Source organism: Pholcus phalangioides, unplaced genomic scaffold (genome assembly GCF_987345545.1).
Source record: "Pholcus phalangioides strain wild (caught in Gottingen) unplaced genomic scaffold, Ppha-v1.0 ptg000016l_1, whole genome shotgun sequence".
Classification (NCBI taxonomy): domain Eukaryota; kingdom Metazoa; phylum Arthropoda; class Arachnida; order Araneae; family Pholcidae; genus Pholcus; species Pholcus phalangioides.
In genome coordinates this window covers 15,208,560-15,228,700 of record NW_028301609.1, presented here as the reverse complement: position 1 = coordinate 15,228,700, position 20,141 = coordinate 15,208,560, and the positions used below count along the sequence as shown (strand labels likewise).

General features: G+C 35.7%; 1 protein-coding gene across 1 annotated transcript in view; it reads left to right on the top strand.

Annotated features, from left to right (window-relative positions):
* The window catches only part of LOC149075130 (uncharacterized), a 149,361-nt gene that overhangs the window by 121,070 nt on the left and 8,150 nt on the right, over positions 1–20,141 (top strand). The window contains exon 2 of the mRNA XM_089245705.1: positions 9,893–10,079. Coding sequence (XP_089101831.1) covers positions 9,893–10,079 — 187 coding nt within the window. The remainder of the gene's footprint in view (positions 1–9,892; positions 10,080–20,141) is intronic.

Here is a 20,141-nt window from a genome sequence, read left to right as displayed (position 1 = left end):
GTTTGCCAATAAGCATCAAAACTAAATTTTACTCGAAATTTCGTTGACAAGTGAAGATACTTCTTGAAATTTTGCGGGGGATTTTTTTTAATAGAGAGCAATTTCAGTGTTTTCATTAAAAAAAATACCCCTTTTACAAAATTTCCCCTTAAAATTTTGGAGAGGAGTGAAATTACTCTTGAAAAAAAATTACTTCTTCGGATAACACTGCTTCCAATATGGAATACAGAGGGCAACACCGATAGAACACGAATAATTCAAAACTCTGCCATCATAAATACGTCAGGGCCACATAAAATATGCACATAACACATTCCGACATTCACAAATTTGTTAGAAATTCCTCTGAGGAATGTTTACGAGGTGCATGTACGGTTAAGTAATAGCGCCGCTGTGGTGGTCGAGTGGTCATTGTTACGGACTCGCGTCGCGAGGTTCCGGGTTCGAATCCCACCGTCGCCACAGTGGTGTCGGCTGAAGTTGGTTTTTGGTTTTCTGTGATTCCCAACTTCAAGGCGCGAATGGGAGCCGATCTCCCCTTTAAAACGTTTATCCACAGACAGCAACACACCTACAAACAGTACAAATGTAATTCAATCATGACACATCACTCACTTCACTTCTGAAATATAGATATCGGCACTTAGAAAAAATCAAACATAACACTTCATACGCACTCAGACTGTTAGGTACACACAGTTACACTTCCGGCACAACTCACTAGGTAGTAAATCGTCCACATATGGTGATAGACCTGAGTTGTGTTCGGTTTGAAAGAAAGAAAGAAGTTTAAGTATAGTCCTCCGACCACGAGATGAATTTTCGCTGCGTCATGTCACGTCACGTCACGTCGGATGATTTTATTCAATTTTTTTTTTTTTTTTTTTTTTGGTAAAACGATTGCACATCGGGAAAAGTTCATCAGTGACTGAGCTTTCACGATTGGCATGTCCTTCTAGGATAAAATAGAATCGTTTGGCGTGACATGACGTGCCGTAGCCAAATCTCATCTCGTGGTAGGAGGACTATAGTAGCAGCAGTTTAGAGAAGGTTCCGAACTGTTGAATAAAAAAAAACATGCTTCAGATGAGTTAACTTACCTACTATTAAACCGCACATGTACCTCGTCCATATTTCTCTGAGGAACTTCTAACTAATTAGTGCAAGTTGGGATAACGTCCGCGTCGTGAAACTAACGTGAAGCTTGTTATAGTGCTGCCATCTGCCGAATATTTTTCGAACTACTAGTAAAGTGTAATGTTTGAATATTTTACTGTTGTAGACCTGTTGCTCTCTGCGGCGAGACTTTTTAATGGGGAGATCGACTTGCATTCGCATCTCGAATTTGGGCGCCACTGCGGTGACGGTGGGGGAGTTGACTTACCCTACAGAGTCGAAAGTTAGCACTTTAGTAACGCGACTACCAGGTTTTACATACAATCAAGATTCGAAGGACTCCATTCACGTATCGAAACTTTAACGGAATGGTTCTTTCACGTATAACCATTTTAATTCATTTTCAAATGCAATGTTTAAATTTCTTGGATTATTATTTTTTCATTACTTTATTGTATTTTTATGGCGAGTATGGTTAGAGGTACGTAAACTTGCACAGAAAAAAAATTATTCAAATTTCGCAAAAAAAATCCAAATCTCTTAAATTTTCTATTTATTCGCAAAATTGAATAAAAATAAAAATTTTCAAGTTTGGAATTTTGCATTCATTAGTAAAAATATTTCTCAAATCAAAAAATTTGCATCCATCCGCAAAAACGAGCTGAACTAACGACAGAATTTTTTAATAGTTTAATTACGAAGCCGAATATGAAAGAATTGACCTTAGTTGAAAGTTCTACAATTCAAGTGCTCAGCAAGATTACTACCAATTCTCACTTCGAAAAGTTTGAATTTACAAGAGCTCACGGAGAAGCAATAAGAATCAAATTTTCGGATATATTCACCAAAAATGGCAAATTTCGCATCTATTTCGTAAATAGAAAATTATCTAACCATAATTATGATCCATGATGGCCCTCCAACTCTGTAATAAGGCTCTCTGCCTGTTGAATGTGAATAAATAAATAAACCACGATTTTTTTCTCTTCCTGCTCATACATGGGTCTTTAACAGTGACTTCATAATTCACATTTTTTAAAAAATGCAGGTTATTTCTAAAGAAGATGTACCGTATCATAACGTATATAAAAAGCCCCCTTTTGCCAAAAATTTGGTCCCAAACGTTATTATAGGTATTAACAAATCATTCAATTCTTTGAAATTCACTCTATGAGTCTGATGATGATAATGAATGATTTAGCTCAGTGTTTGTGAATCTTTTTGAAAACAAGTACCAGTAAAATGGCTGAAACAATTTGACGGACCACTTGGGTCCTGTATTACGGAACACACCTGTAATTTTCGTTCTGATTTTTTTTTTTTATACATTTGTCCCGTCTTTGCAACGATACTTATTTGAATTTGCGACAATTACCAATATCGTAATACACAGCGTTTTTGTAATATAAATAATATGGTTATTATTATAAAAATTATAAATATTCATCTCACATATTTGTCAGGTTTAACGTTTTTGCCGCAATTTTAATTATGATCGGTGATTATGCCTATTTTTGGCAATGTTTTGTTATGACAATTGGCGATGCCCCGTATCTTACGGATTTGAGATCCCAGTTTACCGTATTTTCTCAATGAAATATGGTCATCAAGTCAGCCATTTGAAATTTTTTTGTGAAATACTGTACATTTTTGTTAACTTTGATTTGTAGCAGCCATTTATTTCCACACCCTTCAGCAATTTTAGCAGTAATTAACAAATTGCATTGAAAGCAATAACTTTCAATTTTTGGCAAAATTTAATGTACACCGTATTTAAGATAGCAATTTCCTGCATTCTCCTCGGTGATGGATGGTACAGCTATAAGCATGAAGGTTTAATTTTATTTGAAGAACTCATATAGATATTACTAATACTGTACCAATTACAACGGATGAATAATTTTATCAAGTCTGTCTGCGGACCACCTATGCTATTGTCGCAGACCATAGGTTGAGAAACGCTGATGTATCTGATTGTGATATATCAAATGAGAGTCATGAGGAATTTAATGGTGATGATAAAAAAAATGATGAATAAAAACATCTTTCTTTTAATATCTTAAAACAAATAACTTTGAAAACTTTTTCCCAAACTTTAATCCCAAAAAATCAGGGGATTTCTTATACACGTTAAAAAAACGGTAATTTTCATTAAAACTGAAACCATAATGAAATACTTCGAAGGTAGCAGAAAAAAGAAAGTTTTTTCATTTTAAGAGTAAAGGAACAAAAGGGACAAAAAAGTTGGGATGTCGTTGTTTGTGCCAAAGTCGAAATGAATGGCAGTTGAATTTCCCTCGTGCCTCGTTCGTTCGAAGCTTAAAAAGAAATACATACAGAGACGACGGTGACCTGTTCCAATACCGAAAATTCCGAAAAAAAAAACAGGAACGAAGCAATAAATATATATATTTTTTTAATCTATATATTCTAGGTACGTTGTGTAAGGTGAGAAAAAAGAACGAGGCTCGAGCACTGACAGCGAGAAAAATTTCGGGCAACGAACGAACGGTAGAAGCAAAAAAAAAAGTGTAAAAATTGACGCTTTTTGCACATGCGTGGTGATTGATGCCAAAAACGGGACAATCCAAATGAACTTCTAAAAAGAAAAATGGGAGCAGGAAGAATAGAAAAAAAATCCTCTCCTTTTATTTATTTATTTTTTTCATGCACTTTTCATTTTTATATTGCACTGGATTTTTTATTTTGCAACGGGAAACGGGACTAATGACGTTACGTTTTTACTAATAAAGCAACCATCATCATCGATTTTTCATTTGCTGTTTACATCGTTAAGGGTTTTTTTTTGTTCTTTTCTTATCGAAAAGGTGTTTAATAGGTATCTTTGTAAATGAGTAACACTTCAAATATTTGTTACGTGTGTGTGATGCATTTTTATGTTGGGATTGTACGTCTTATCGATAGTACAATGCGTAAAACATACACATTAGAGTTGTTTACGTTGCGTGTCCTTTTATTTGGCGAGTTCTAGATGTTGCTGACGAATGCTTAATCAGCGAAAGACTTGTTGAAATTCTTTTTTGGCAAATAATGCATAACAAAAAATAATTTTAATAACCAATTCCTAATAATAATAATAACTTTTTTGAAGTATTTACAACAAGTTTTGTGGCTAAAAATTATCAAATTATTCTTATATTCGTGTTATATTCTTATATTAACATTCTTTGGGGATGTTACCAAGTAATTGTCCTTTTGGAATGTTTATGTGACAATGATTCTTTGAGAGTGTTCATGTTAAAATGATTCTTTGAGAGTGTTCATGTTAAAATGATTCTTTGAGAGTGTTCATGTGAAAATGATTCTTTGAGAGTGTTCATGTTAAAATGATTCTTTGAGAGTGTTCATGTGAAAATGATTCTTTGAGAGTGTTCATGTTAAAATGATTCTTTGAGAGTGTTCATGTGAAAATGATTCTTTGTGAATGTTCATGTGACAATGTGTGTGATTGATTCTTTAGTTATTGTGGCAATGATTCTTTGGGAATTTTGACAATGATGCTTTGGGAATGCTTTAGGTAACACTAATTTTTCAACAGTTCCACGTAACAATGATTAATCGCGAATGCTCCAATGATTAGTCGAGAATACTCCAAGGTAGCATAGTTTTCAAGTGCGCTCCATGTAACAGTGGTTCTCCAACGATGTCCTTTGAAACCGTAATTCTTCAATAATGATCTAAATGGAAGTGACTCTCAACAAGCTCTAAGCGACGGTAATTCTTCAGCAAGCTCTAAATCTCAATGAATATTGAAAAATATCTTTCGCAACAGGGATTCTTCAACAACCATCCACATAGCATGAGCTCTGAACAGCACACACATCAACTTTTCATCAGTAGTAAAAAAAAATATTTTTTTCTCAAATGTTTCAAGTGATAAATAAATGAGGACATAACAATCCAAATAAACGTTGCATAACAACCCTCGTTTTATAAACGAACAAAGAACACATCACTAGTAATGTACATCAAAGTGGAAGGAAAAATAAGCCATCTTCTCAAATTTTGGAAATCGATTTGCATTCACGCGAAACATAGTAATTTTTATTTATAAGCATCCATTCATCGGTTGTCTTCAAAAATATTTTTTATAGCGGAAATGGGCCATTCAAGTATTACTTCAGCAGATTTTTACTTTTCTTTTTACTCCTTCTCACCCCCCCCCCACCTTTTAGCAGCAAAATTTTGCTTCCCCCCCCCCCTCCTAACGCATATTGAGATCAAAGACGTACGTGCGGGGGGTACTTTTGGTGCAAAAAAATTATATATAAAATATCGGAAGAAAATATCTTTATATATATTATCGTGATAAATTTTTGTCAATATCAGTGCTGTTTGAAGGCTAAGAACTCAAAATTTCTCTTTAAGAAATTCATTTTGACCCACCCCCTCTAAGCCTTTTGTGTCCCCTCTATCCTGCTTACGCCTCTGATTGGGATTGTCCTTTCAGAATATACATAGTGTGGCAGGGCAAAAGCAGATAATTCCCTCTGATCACCATACTCGCCCTCGGTGAACCGCAACCCCCCCCCCTTCCCTTCTGTTCGAAGAGAGTACGGGAGTCAAGCAAATCACTCAAAGACAACGCATGTGATGCTCTGAGTGAACCCAAAACAATTTAGCCAACCCCCCCCCCTCCCCACCCCATAAGTGAGACAGAACATGGAGCAAGGGAGAAGGTCTGCCGAAGTCTGAGAGGTTACTAGAGAAGGAGGACTTGTGAGGACTTATCAATGGGGGAAAAATTAGTTCAGGTGCCCACAAATTAGGGAAAGGTTTTTCTCGTTTTTCTTATTCTTAGTAATTATGTCATTAAGAATATTTCATATTTTTATACAGGGTGGTTGATGACGTAAGCATCAGTCAAACCCGACTCCCCTTGTCATCAGAAGTCAGAAAATATGAACCAGCCCCCCCCCCCCCCGCTTTCACCATCGATGCTGACGTAACGCTTGAATAGTGAAGAGAAATGCAAGTGAATTTCATCGGAATCTCAAATCGCAATCGCTGAACACAAAAATAGAGAGAGAAAGCCGCTCTTTCTCTCCTTATCTCCTACTATCATCTTTGAAATCTTCAAAATGGACGACCGAAGATTTTCCTTTGCTTTGACCGGCGATTGTGTGGAGAATGTGTACGACAAGAGTTGATTGCATTTCACACTAACAACAAAAATACATATTTATAAAAAAAGAGGAAGATAAAATATCTCTGAACTAAATTTCTTCCCAAATCGATAAGAAATCCTTTTGAACTCGTCGGCAATCGCCATCGATCAAGTAAACAGCCTCTACTGTTTTATATACTTATACATAGCGATAGTGCTATAAATAAACACTGAAGATATATATGTGCTACGGCAAATGTGATTAAATCCGATTACTATGCATTATCGTTAAGCAAAAAAAATTATAACTTTTACCGATGTGTATGCATAATACCTAAGTGTCGTTGGTAAACATGATAAATCGTACTAAATAATTTCTATGAATTTTATAAACTCATAGTCTCTGCTGGTTATTATGCATAATCACCATTTCGTATTGGTGAATATGATATATCGGTCCCCATTGCCGTGATAAAATTCATTGTTTGGATGACCGTACTTGTGATGCAAAGTCTGAACCGGATATAATGAGTTCTGATTTAATGAATTTTTCCGAACACTTGCGAAATTACTCCTACAATTTACTCCTATTTGACGAATACTGAAATTAGAACTCGATGTAACAAACTTCTATTCAGCAAATTTCACGATCGTACCCCGATACAACGAACCCTAATTTAACGATGTTAACGATCGAGTTCATAAATTTCTAATCATGAAATCACGATTTCAATCGTTAAATCATGAAATTCATTAAATGGGAGTTCGTTATATCGGAATCTGACTAGATTTATAAAACCATACTAGACTCATTCGAGAATTTTCTTTGATATTCATCAAATTCTGGTCTAGTGCAACTGGTGGATATTATGCATGATCACCAGTAAAAGTGATGAATTTAACAATCTTACCGAGACGACCGACAATTATGCATAATAAGCGGTGATTATGTGTATAATATATAACCAATTTATCACATGTTCTCTCTCAAAGTGATATTGTGACCTATATATAGTGTAATAGCACACATGCATCGATATTTATTCTTTTGACACTCTGAGTCTAGTGCGAAATTCCCAAACACTTTTAAAAATCGATTTTGAAAAAAAAAACAAATTAAGCATTTATTTGCAGAATTAATTTTTCTCCAATAGGGTTGTTAATAAATGGAATAGCTTACCCCCGGAGGTAGTAAATTGTAACACAATTGACACGTTTAAAAAGAAATACGATAAACATGTTGGGGTAAATCGAGAAGCTCTATCCATACTTAGAATAAGACAACCATAAGTATTCTTTATGGGCATTGTATAATATTTTATCATGTGTATATATTGTTTATAATCTTTGTTAATTGCATTTTTAATTGGGTTGCTGTTTTTTTGAAATATATGACATCCATATTTTTATGGGCATCTTTTTCTCAGCCACCTCGTTGGGCATTTTGCCTGTTGTGGCGTTGTATTTGTATTATTTGTATTTCAATTATTTTCTAATTAAGTTAATATAATAAGCATATACGGAAATGATAATGGGAACGGCCGATTATACTTTTTATTTCCCACGTCTGGAAATGTAAATGGCCGAAATCATATTGGACACAGCCCAAACTTTCGTGTTGTACGTCACGTATGAGTTGTAACGGTCATGCTGGACCGTCCGTGACCTTTTCTCTCGTCAAATGCGATCGAAAGTCACGTGATTGCGGTGGTTCGATCATAATCGTCAATAAATCACCGACAATATCTCTCCCTGAATCTTATATAACCTGTCCCGAAAACAAAAACTAGTAGTAGTATTGAAATTATCGTAATTATTCCGTGGGTTTTTAACAAGAAATAACGAATTTGATCGATTCGTCATTATCGTGCAATTAAAATATTTTATTTTTGTTGACACACTTTTCTCTCATGACGATTAGACAGTATAATGCCGTAATGCTTATTTCCGAAGTCCGGAAACTCCCGAAGTGCCCGGACTTTGGACCGTTAAATGTGTGCACTGAGTGGCTGCTTTATTGTGACCACCTAACCGTTTTATGCAAATAAGTTACGGTGTCACACTGTACTGTAATTTTGGGCATGCACACATAATATTTGAACTCACACTTTCCAGAGCAAATTCGATTAGGAATGTTCTTAGAGACCAACAAAAAATTTAAAAAAAGGAAAACAATGTTTTTAATCAGCCCTGTATTGTAAAAAGCTGAAAATTATTTGTAATTTTGGCGGAATACTTAACTTGCTTTGTGCAATACCTGCATGCGTTTTCGTCAAAATAGCACGTATATTCACGAAGATGTAAATGTTTCTTATAAAAATTCCAATTATCTCATAGCATATTTTTCAGTCAATTCCTACGAAGCTTACAGAAAATTTGACACTATACATAAAGCAAACTATAAAGAAATTTAAGGTGCAACAATTCAGTATTTCATGAGATATGAAAATTTTTTAAGTGAATGATTTTTAATTACGCATGCGCAAGAAATATCAATTTTATTTTTCATAATTTGGTTGCCAGATATAAAGTTGTATGAGTTGAATGTTATGAAAATTCAGAAAATTAATCGGTGATACAGCGAGCTGTGATTTCAGTTACTCACTAAACTATCTGGATGATAAGGGATTTTCAAAAAATTGCTATTTCAATTATTATCCGTCATTTGATTATTTACGAACAACCAACTGACTGTTGCGAAGATGAATTTTTTGGAAAGGGAGAAAATTTGACTGCCTTTGCGGGGAATCGAACCCACGTCCTTTCATTTTCCGGTGAACGCACTAGACTACAGATTATTTACCTCAGTTTTTTTTCATTTTGACATCATACACGTAAGTTATGCTCAATCATTTCTCTTATATAGCATCAGATACGCGTCTTCATCCATCCGTATAAAGCTGCGGGCTTATTCTCGAAATAATCGGACAGAAAATAATCGAAATATCGATTCGAGGAAAATTCCTTATCATCCAGCTACTTTCAACAAGTAACTGAAATTGCTACTTGCTATATCGCCAACATCTTTCTAAATTTTCGCGACAATGAACTAGAATTTTTACAATGGAATAAATTTTCCGTTAGTTTCACAAAAAATTGGTTGAAAACTCCGCATGATATAATCAAAAAATATGCGGTGAAAATTAGAATGTTATGACTCCATATCTTTGTGAATATGTGCCATTGTTACGAAAATGCATATAAATATTCCACAAAAGTGCATATAAATATTCCACAAAAGTGCATATAAATATTCCACAAAAGTGCATATAAATATTCCACAAAAATGCATATAAATATTCCACAAAAGTGCATATCACTATTTCACATACCAAGTAAAATATTTTGTGAAAGTTATAAATTTGTACCTTTTTATGATACAAAGGTTGGTCAAAAACATTTTTTTTTCAATCTTTTTGTTGGTCTCTAAACATTCGTGGTCGAATCTGGGCAGGAAAGTGTGAGTTCAAGTATCATGTACACATGCCCGAAGTTACCGAACGAAATTACACAACAGTTTTACACCACAGCTCATTTGCTTTAAATTGCAAGGTGTTCATGACAAAGTGGCCACTCAGTGTATGATATAATAACCATAATTAAATTGTCGATGTTTTCAATTTTTTTATTTTATGAATCTTTGACTAGGTATTGACTGCGCTGGCGACTGCGATGCCAGGTTTGTGGTCATCGTGGCACGAAGCCATGTTGTCGTGGATGCGCCTCGGTGAAGGCGTGCTCATACCTCTGGTTCTATGCATAGTGGATCAGCCCGTCAGGGCAGCCTTGAAAAGGACCTTCCAGAGGCGCAGTGGTGCCTTGTCACCTCTAGTTGGTCAGTACCTACATATATTTTGATAATTTTCATAAACAGTTAATCCAACTTTTTAAATTTTTATCATTTCGTTCTTATCGAGGGGATGTTTTCCCGTTTGCAATGGTTTCTTATTTCTCTTATGCTGAAAGTACGCACCGATACGTATTTCTGCTAATATACAAATGAAAATATCGATGCTTAGTAGAACCTTTATTATCCGGGAAATTGTGATCACCCGAGGCACAAAACGTTTAATACTCCTCACGGAAAGTCAAAGAGAGCCGAGCATGAAATTATTAGCAGGAGCAGAAAACAGTGATTGTCTGTAATGACAGCATCTACGAAGTCCGATGTTTTCGTTTATTTTCTTTGGCTTACTTGCACAATTGGAATCTTCGACTTGAGGGGACCCTGAGAATATTTGGGGGTCCCCTATTAGTACAACCAAAAATGTTTCGTTATTACCGAAAATCTTGGACACTATTTAAATTTAGGGATAAAATGTAGGCCCGGACAAATGGCACACTTACTGGTGCGGCCCAGGCTTGTATAGTAATTATATGAATAGGATTGTTTTATTATTATTCTCACTTTCCTGGATTTAAATTGTGATTGATATGGTAAACATGAGGATCACTGAATGGTATTCATTTTAATCCTGTGCCTCTGACTAAGCGGAAAAATTTCCATTTTAGATTACCATCAAAAATTCAGCGTTTGTCTATTTTCCTTTGGGGAAAGTAGATGGCACTCATATTCAGACATTGCATACATCTAACAGAATCTTTAAAAGGGGGAGGGGGGATGCAATACAAGCAAACCTGTCAGAGATTAGAGAAATAATAAAAGAAAAAATATGTCGTAACACACGGGAGCTCCTTTCACGGTTTTTGAGAGTTTATTAGGAAGAATTCATGCTAGAGAGGCATATTAAATATGTAGAATAATTTTTGAAAATGATGTTGATAATATAATTAATTTAATTTGCCATAAAAAGCCATCACCATTTTTTTTAATTTTTATAGATTTTTAGGGACAAAGTAACCCAAAGAAGGTTACATTTCACCACCTAATATAATGATTACTTCCAAGCAAGACAATCTTTTGGAGCACTGTCGACCCACTCAAAATTTATTGTGTTAACATGTAGTACCCAGTAACCCCCCCCCCCTCCTCCATAATGGTAAACTGACAGGAAATGAATTCTTTTGGTCTTGGAAAAAATTATCAAAATTCACAAAAGTGCATCTCATCTCAAGTAAAATGTGAAAAAACAAATAATATGAATGAAACTCGGTATAATTTTATCAACAAACAAGAAACAAATTGGTTATTAATATCAATTTCGCAAGCATAAAACGGAGTAAAAACTACTTTGGGTTGCTTTTGGATTGCTTTTACTTTTTAGGCTTTATAGCTATGATTTAAATGACAATTAGTTTCTACATATAAACGAACAACATTTACTTTCTAATGAAATCATTTTTTACAGAAAATGAAACTTTTTCTTGAAAAAAATTCCAGGTTAAACCAAGCAGCACAGATATGTTTAGCTATCGATATCCAACATGGCATCACTAACTCGAATACATGAATTGACCGATAAAGTCTCCTGTCAGGCAAAATCGAAACTATTTGGAAACTTTCTCTAGAATAGCCGCTAGGCAATGATGACTTTTTTTCCAGAGTGATGCAAAGTAACCCTGTAGGTGCAAAACGGTAGCACTATAATTCACGCACTATACTAGATATGTACTCAAATCGCTAAGTACACATACGTACACTTTCGACACAACTCATTCGGCAGTAAATTGTCCATGACGATAGATCGGAGTTGTGCACGGTTTTAATGAATGAATGTATGTATGTAGATGCAAAGTAGTTACGGATTACGGTAACAATAGGACATAAAACTGCCATCTATACATCATTTTAATCATTTTAAGAATTTTTCGTTTCTTCAAGTATTCATACATTCGGCATTAACAAGTCTTAGCCTTTTCACTTGCAAGTGATTGGCAAGAAATTCGTATGATCCCTATTTGACGAATCGACGTATGGTAACCTTGTCCTAGAAGAAAGGGAAAAAAAGGAGAAGGAAATGAAAGTAGAAGAGAAAAGGAAGGAAAAAAAATAAATGAAATAGTAAAACACTATAATAGATAAGAAGATAAAAGAGTAGGTACAAAATAGATTTCTCTTTTCCCTCTCACCCTACCTGTTCTCTCTACTCTTACATGTGTATAGTAGAAAGGTACAACATACGTGGGGAAAAAATCACTATCAGGGTATAGAAAAAGCGAAGAGAAAAAAATAGAGTTGCAACAAAGCTTCGTGATGAGGAGAGAGGAAAGAAAAAAGAAAGAACTTCTTTGAATTTATTCCACTGGCGTTTGTACGTAATATTACGTCCTTGATCGTAAAGTGGTTAAGCAAAAACATACGAATTCAGCTCAAATGCTGAAAGCATACTCCAAATGGGAAAAACTATAAACTGATGTCATAGATTTGCAAAGAACTCAGTCCGTGGTCCATGCTAAAAAATAAATAAATGAACGATTATCGTAACGGTAACCTGTCGAGAATCCATCAGCCACCATAATAACGCTCTCTCCGAGTATGTTCACCCCCATCGGAATTAATTAATACTCGCACGTTTGGATTTAATGAGTTATTGCAGGGGGCATCCCAGTACTCGTCAAATCACTCTAGCAGTTAATGAATCCATTAAAGCGGACACGCCCCGTCGTCGTAACAACTTTCATGAAACAAAGAGGGTGCAGAGGAAAAAAATTCGATTCGATAAACATCCAAAAAAAGGAAAGACTCGATTAATCGGTTCAATTATTCGATTAAGCAAAGCAATTATAATTTCCTCTTAACGATTTACTGTGTAAAAATGCAAGAGATGGAACTCCGTTTTCGTTTTCTTACCCAAGAAAGGAAAAAAACTAAAATATTTTTTTGTGTTCGTTTGGCAATGACAGAGCGGGTTCGGTGGCTTATATATCTACCTCCACATAGACCTTTTTTTTCTCCTCGGCCAATCATTTTCACAGTCTTTTAACTTTCAGTTTCTGTATTCATCTTAAGAATGAATACAGGGAATCTCTCTCTCTCTCTCTTAATCAGGCAATGGTAAACTAAAATACAGTGCATGCCGCTTAATGTCATCACATCGTGACAAATTGTTTCTGATAGCAATAAACGATTGTTAACTATGTCCGAAAAATCCCGATAAGTAAGTATAGTAAGTACAGTGACCATGTGTCCCGTTTGGTCGAGCGGGACGTATGCAAATGGGATAGTTTTTTGGCGGTGGGACCGTATTTTTCCCTACATACAGTAGAACCTCATAATAACGGATCCAATTGTAACGGACGATTAAAAATTGTAATTATAATAAAGGTTTAACATTTAAAAAGAGTATTAAGCATCTCCAAACAAGCGATTAAACATCTCGATCTTTTTTTTTTGCGTAAGCATGGATGCGTTTCATGACTCATACTGGTAACCAGCCAGAAAAATTAAGATTAATGCAGTGTATGCGTGCACATCTTTTTCAATTGAACCCATGTTGAAGGTTCTTTTTTTATTTGATGTGTAATACAGTCCGTTTAAAAGTTTAGGTAATGCACTTTTCTTAAAATGACAAGGAAAATACGACGAGTGAAATCAGCACCTTTTAATGGATAATATCATCTGAAGCATTTCTAAATTTATAGGCAGAAAAGTTCCTACGAAAGAACAATTAGAATATTTATAGTATCGGGAAAAAAATGTCTTCTCACAAGTTTAGAGAAAATTAAGATTTACAAAAATTACAGGCTTTTAACAGCTAATAGACTCAGAAATTGTGAGGGAGCTTAAATGGAACTGTTTAATGCGCATCATTAATTGTGCGATATATTTTATAATGTACGGTGCATTCCATAGATTCCCTTTCTTCCAGCCGTGGACTGTGAATGTGGTCAATTGAAAGAAACTGACCAAGAACTGAAGAAATAGACTTCTTTTTTGCCTTACACATGCCTTCACTGTAAAAGTAAAACATGCTTTCACTATACTAACAAATTGAAATGAGGTGCTGCGCGTGCATATATATAATAGCGGTTATTACTGCCGGATAAACACAATCTGAACCTGAGTCAGAAATACAGGATGGACACATTTCAAATATTAATAAAAAATCAAGCAATTGTCATATAAAAGTGCAGTTTACACTGAAACATTGTTTATGGCGTAAAGGTGTTTTTTTAATAAAAAAAAAGTTCAAATTTCACTCACGGGTGGCGGTGTAAAAACAAAAACTCGACATACACATAAAAGCAACTCAAACAGTGCGTAATCAATTTTTATGACAATTCGCGTCACACAAAACCACCATATTTCAACGTGAGTCCCTTTTTACCCGTTTTAATGTATCCAGAGTGCTTAAACTGAAATGTGATAGTTTTATGCAACGCAAAACTGTCATAAACATTGAATTATGCACTGTTGGTATTGCATTTTATGTGTTATGTCGAGTATTTTGTTTTGCAGCACCACCTGTGAATGAAATTTAAACTTTTTTTAATTTATCAAAAAAAAGAAAAAACCTCAAGGCCATGATAAGTATTTCAGTGTGAACCTCACTTTTTTATGTAAATGGGTTGATTAGTTATTAATTTTTAAAATGCATCCAAGACACACTTTTCTCTCAACCTGTATTTGTCAATAAGGGAGCCTTCTGACCTCCTACATTAGTAGTTTTCAATCTTTTTCGAGCACTGCCTATGCTCCCTAAGAAGAACACCCTTGTGGCATGAGGAACCCCTCAGGCATATGTTTTACAAACCTGAAATCAGGATAATAATCTTTGAATGCAATTGGTCATTGATCAAGTGCTCTCGAGCGTGAAATTGGACACTAGCTCCGAGCACCTTGGTGTTCTCGAGCAACGGATTGAAAATGCCTGGTCTACACAGTTTCATAGATTGATGACGATAACTTATAAGATAAAAATGAGTCTGGTTCAATCTTAGCTTCAAAATGTGCAAAAAGAAAAATACTTTCTACCAAAAAACTGATAACACAAACCGAATTCCTGATAGCTTTAAATTAATTTTTTCCCATGTTGTGATATTGGTCCCCCCCATACTTGGCGAAAGTGATAACTAGGGCTGGGATTTTTATGACCTAAAAACCAACAGAATATGTTCCATAAAAAATGCAATTATGCCCTAAAAACTGGAACTAGGCTTTTATGAATAGGCTGACCATATATCTTCGATAAAAATATAGAAAATTACAGGAAATTGCTAATCATTGCCAAAAACGATGTCAATGATAAGTAAAACTGCCAATTGCGGAGAATGAAGCTAGGGAAAAGATAGCTTGATCCCTCTTCTTTTTTATGCATAATATGCAAAATAATGCTCAAAATATGAAAATGGACCTTAAATTCTGAAGATCATGAAAAGTGCACTAAAAGTACTGAAAATCATGAAAAAAATTATCTATCGCGTAAAAGTAGCAAAATATGCAAAGTCATAGAAATCCTTGCCCTAGTGATAACAATACGCGAATGATAGCATTTTCCATGATTCTAATAAGCGACGTCGACTTCAATATGATAAACGGACGAGGTAAAGATGGCGGCGGATCAACTAAAAGAGAAGAAAATTGCCTCTTTTTTTGTGTTTCTTCCGCATCCGTCGCAAAATCTGGCATCCGTTTTGAATTATGCATCTGCTGCACATACAATCATTTTGCAATTTCTTATACGCATTTCTTTTTTTTCCCCCGTTAGCCCCAATTTCCTTTTTTTTTATATTTTTCCAAAATCTCTGTCTTCCATCTTGATATACAGTATATATATATGTAATGTGCATATTGAAGCTTTCTCCAGTATGTGTAAAAGAAATTCGGTCAATTTTTGTTCTTTATGTCTTTTGCCCAATCACTTTCTTTCTTTCTGTGGCCCATTTGCGGCCCATTTTCTTCATTTTCTTCCCTCTCTCGTGTATGGAAACAGTCTCGTATCTTTTCGTCGAATTTGAATTTCAGATTTCCTCTCTTTTTTCTTTTTTCCTTCGTTATTCACTGTAATATCTCTCCCAGAATTCACTTGTCTTCTTCTTGTAGAGATTATAAATTGTATATGCATATACATATGGTGTGTTTTCAGACGCATATGATTTGATAGCACTTTGTTGAAGGAGTATGTAGTAGTCGAAGAATTGAAAACTCCAAATAGAGTTCGTGCGTAAATTTTTTTTCGTTTGTTTTGTTTTCGGGAAGGAAAGTACAAACATTTCCAGGTCATTTCGAGGAATGTATTTATTTCGTGTGAAAGTTCTTTTCGATGGAAAGAGCATTGTGCATTAGAACACGATTCATGTTTTACGCTATGTGTTCTATGTTGCATTGATATATTCTGACCTTTAAAACTTGCTCAAAATAATGGAGTTTCGAAAACGATTCGAAAGAAGAAATTATTAAATGATCACACTGCTCAACACTGATTTTGTTCTCAAAGATATTTTAGTGATTTAATCATCATTTTGGGGTACTGATTCCTAGATACAATACAAGATACAAATACAACGCCACAACAGGCAAATTGCCCAACGAGGTGGCTGTTGCCGAACCAATGCCGAATTGCATTGGTTTTATCAGATTAGCTCTAGTGTTTGAGGTAAAGTGAAAATTTAATTTCAACGGCAATACATAAGCAGCAAACAAATCACTTTAAAAAAAACTGTGCGTTATAAAATAAATACTACTATTTCACCAACTCTGACCATATATCTCTATATTTCAATTAATGAGATGGGTTGGAAATGAAATCGCAGTCTATTGGTAGTCGCCCCAAGTTCGTTAGGGAAAAATATCTTACTTATATCCTCCCTCGGGTTCGAACCCGGGACCGTGACAGCAACCTTCACGGTTTGCCACTCGGGCAAACTTCATCTTGCCACTCGGGCGTTTATGAATAAATCCTGAAAATCGTTGCTAAAGAGATATATATTTCAGTGATGCTAGGGTGATTGGTTTCAAATGTGGCATTGGTTTTGTCCGACTGGCTTTAGTTTAGTTTTTGAGATAAGGCGAAAATTACACGTCAACGGCAAGCATACAAATCCCAATGATGAGTGTATGCGTTATCTCAAAAACTAGAGCCAATTCAGTAAAACCAACAAGAGTTTTGAAATCGGTAGCCCCAATATACCATGAAACCATTAAAATATCCTTTAAGAACATGATTTTTTTTTTTTTTTAGCACTGTTATTAGTACGCGCAGGGGTTCTTAACACGTTTAACACCCGAGTTATTTTGAAATCCGAATTTCGGCAAGATTTTTTCAGGATACGTTTGAAATGTGTTGAATTGAGCATTTGTCTCGTTCTCATGTGTTGACAGAGAGATTAAAATTTTTTTTTTATGTCCACTACCCCCCCCCCCCCCTGTAAATAGGAAGCTGGTCGAGCTCGTACAGTCCAAAAGTTGAAAACAGTAGAATCCCTTGTTTTTACCGTTCTCTTCATTGGTATGGAAACATGTCCGGGCTACTTTATTAAGTGATCTAGAACAGCGCCGTGGTCCACCTCAGTGATCTGGAGCTTCGCCGTGGTCCGGTTGAGGGATCTGTTAATGTGTCGCGGTCCACTTGAGTGATCTGGAGCTTCCGGTTGAGGGATATTAAATATGCTGCGTGTCACTCAAGTGATCTGTAAATGCATAACAGGTCATTCAAGCAACCTGGAAGTGTGTCGCAGTCCGCTTGAGTGATCTGGAACTGTGCCGTGAGTCACTCAAGAGATCCGTAAATATGTCGCGGTTCGATTAATTGATCTGGAACAGTGAAGCGGGTCATTTAAGTGATCTGAAGATGCACACCGTTGGCCATTTAATTGCCCTGGAATTGTGCCGCACGTTAATCAAGTTTATTGTAAATGTGCCACGGTCACTTAAGTGATCTGTTTATGTGCTGCATAGTTCATCAATACTCGAGAACAGACCATGTATGGGATATTTTAAGCTAAGGACCCTGGCTCTATGATGTGAGGGCCATGGATAATCCTTACCTTCCAGTTTCACATAACGAAAATTGCATTTTCCTTGGATGTTTTTGTTGACTATGGCCTAGCTATAATCCTCCTTGCAATGTGCTCAAGTTTGAAGCGCAAATGCAAAGGCCACAACAGACAAAATTCCCAACGAGGCGGCTGAAAAAAGATGCCCATAAAAAGTATGAGGCAATATGTACTGCCCAATACATATATCCTTCATCCTTTGAGTCAGATGACGCAGTCACTTGAATCAAATCGTATATTCACGAAGAAGCTGAGCTTCCTTTCCGTGAAGTTTGCATATGGGGAAGGGGAAGGACCGTTTTTACACAGAGGCAGTCGCACTTGAGGACCCAAGTGCATGGGCCTCGTAATAATCATATTGGACACAATGACTTCTAAGAGTGAGTATGGCAATTGTAAACTATATCGAAAATGGCTCCGAAAAATGACAAAGTTCTCAGTGCAACGCTGGATACAAACTTGATTGAAAGCAGAATCGGGACAATGCAAGGAATGTTGAGTTATGAGTGGATGCAAAAAACCCCATTCTTGCGCATGCTCTGAATAAATTGGCGATAAAAATCTGGCTGTCCTATATACAGGACGCTGGGCGTTAACCGGCATTCCTCAAGAGCAAGGGTACACAACCTTTTCAGTCCGCGGGACAGATATGCGATATTTCTCAAGCTCGCGGGCAGGAAACTTGTATATGTTATGTGACCATATGACCCGTATTTTAAATAACATTCCAGTAATTTTGGCCGCCCGGATTTTTTTTTACGTAAAAGGGCGCGTTTTTTCCGTACTTTTTAAGAGGCTCGCTTGAATTTTTACTCGTTACCGAAATCATGAATTAAGATTATTTTCATGACATAAATTATAATATGGTAATTATGACTATTATAATTAATTAGTCATTGTAGAAGAACGGGCTCTTATTTGCAATATGTTCTTAGTTTGTAAAATGAACCTTCTCTGAAAGATATGAAATTATAGAGTTGCCTCATCATATAAACATATTCATGTCACATGTTTGTCAGAAATTTACTTCTCGATTTTTGGTGAATTACTTCTTAATCCATTGTGACTTGCAATAGTCCTTCCTTTTCGCCATTCGTGACTTTTAGCGATAGTTGGCAACTTAAACTTTTGACAAAATTTTTGGCCACAATTAACAATTTTAACTTGCTTTTGACTTTTTCTGGATTTTATTGGCAACTATAATTTCCTTTGACAATGTTCTTAAATGTCTCCCGTTATGAATCCCCTGGTATATATCGTAGTATGAAGGAGATACTTTTCTACGGGTAAACCTTCCGTGGGCTGAAGGTAATGCAAACCTCATCAAGTGATTTCAGAGGGTCCGTGAGCTTGAATGAGAAAACAATAATTTATTGTTTACATTGCTATATACTAAACATTATTTTGTAAAAAAAAATTTCCGTGGCCTTCATTTTATTGGTACAAGAATAGGGTTACTAGATTTGACAACAGGAAGGGAGGATGCCTGCGTGCACCCTCAATGACGTCATTTTCGCCCAATCTTCACAACAGATGGCGCCACTTTTCTTCCAAAAAAAAAAAAAAAAAACAGCAACAACACCCACCACCAGTGCCGTAACTAGCCATTCCTGTGCCCTGTACAAGAATTCGCATTTAGGCCCCTTCTGGCCTCCCCTTCCAAATGGGCCCTGTGTGGGTGCACCTATTGCACCTGCCTAGTTACGGCACTGCCCACCACCACAATAATATTTTTATATATGTTACGGAAATTTTATAAACCCAGTTATACACAATCACAGGCTAATAGGCATATTTAAAAACCGTTTTTGTAAGTTTAATAATTTTTTTCACATTTACCGTTGATTATGAGTAATCCCCAGCTCGTATTGGCAAATATGATAAGTCGCCAATCAATTATTTAAATTCACCGGAAATTTTGCTGTAATTTCAGCCTAGGATGATGGAGTCGATCAGCTGATGTTTAAAAAATGTGAAGAAAATATGCACTTATTCTGATCTT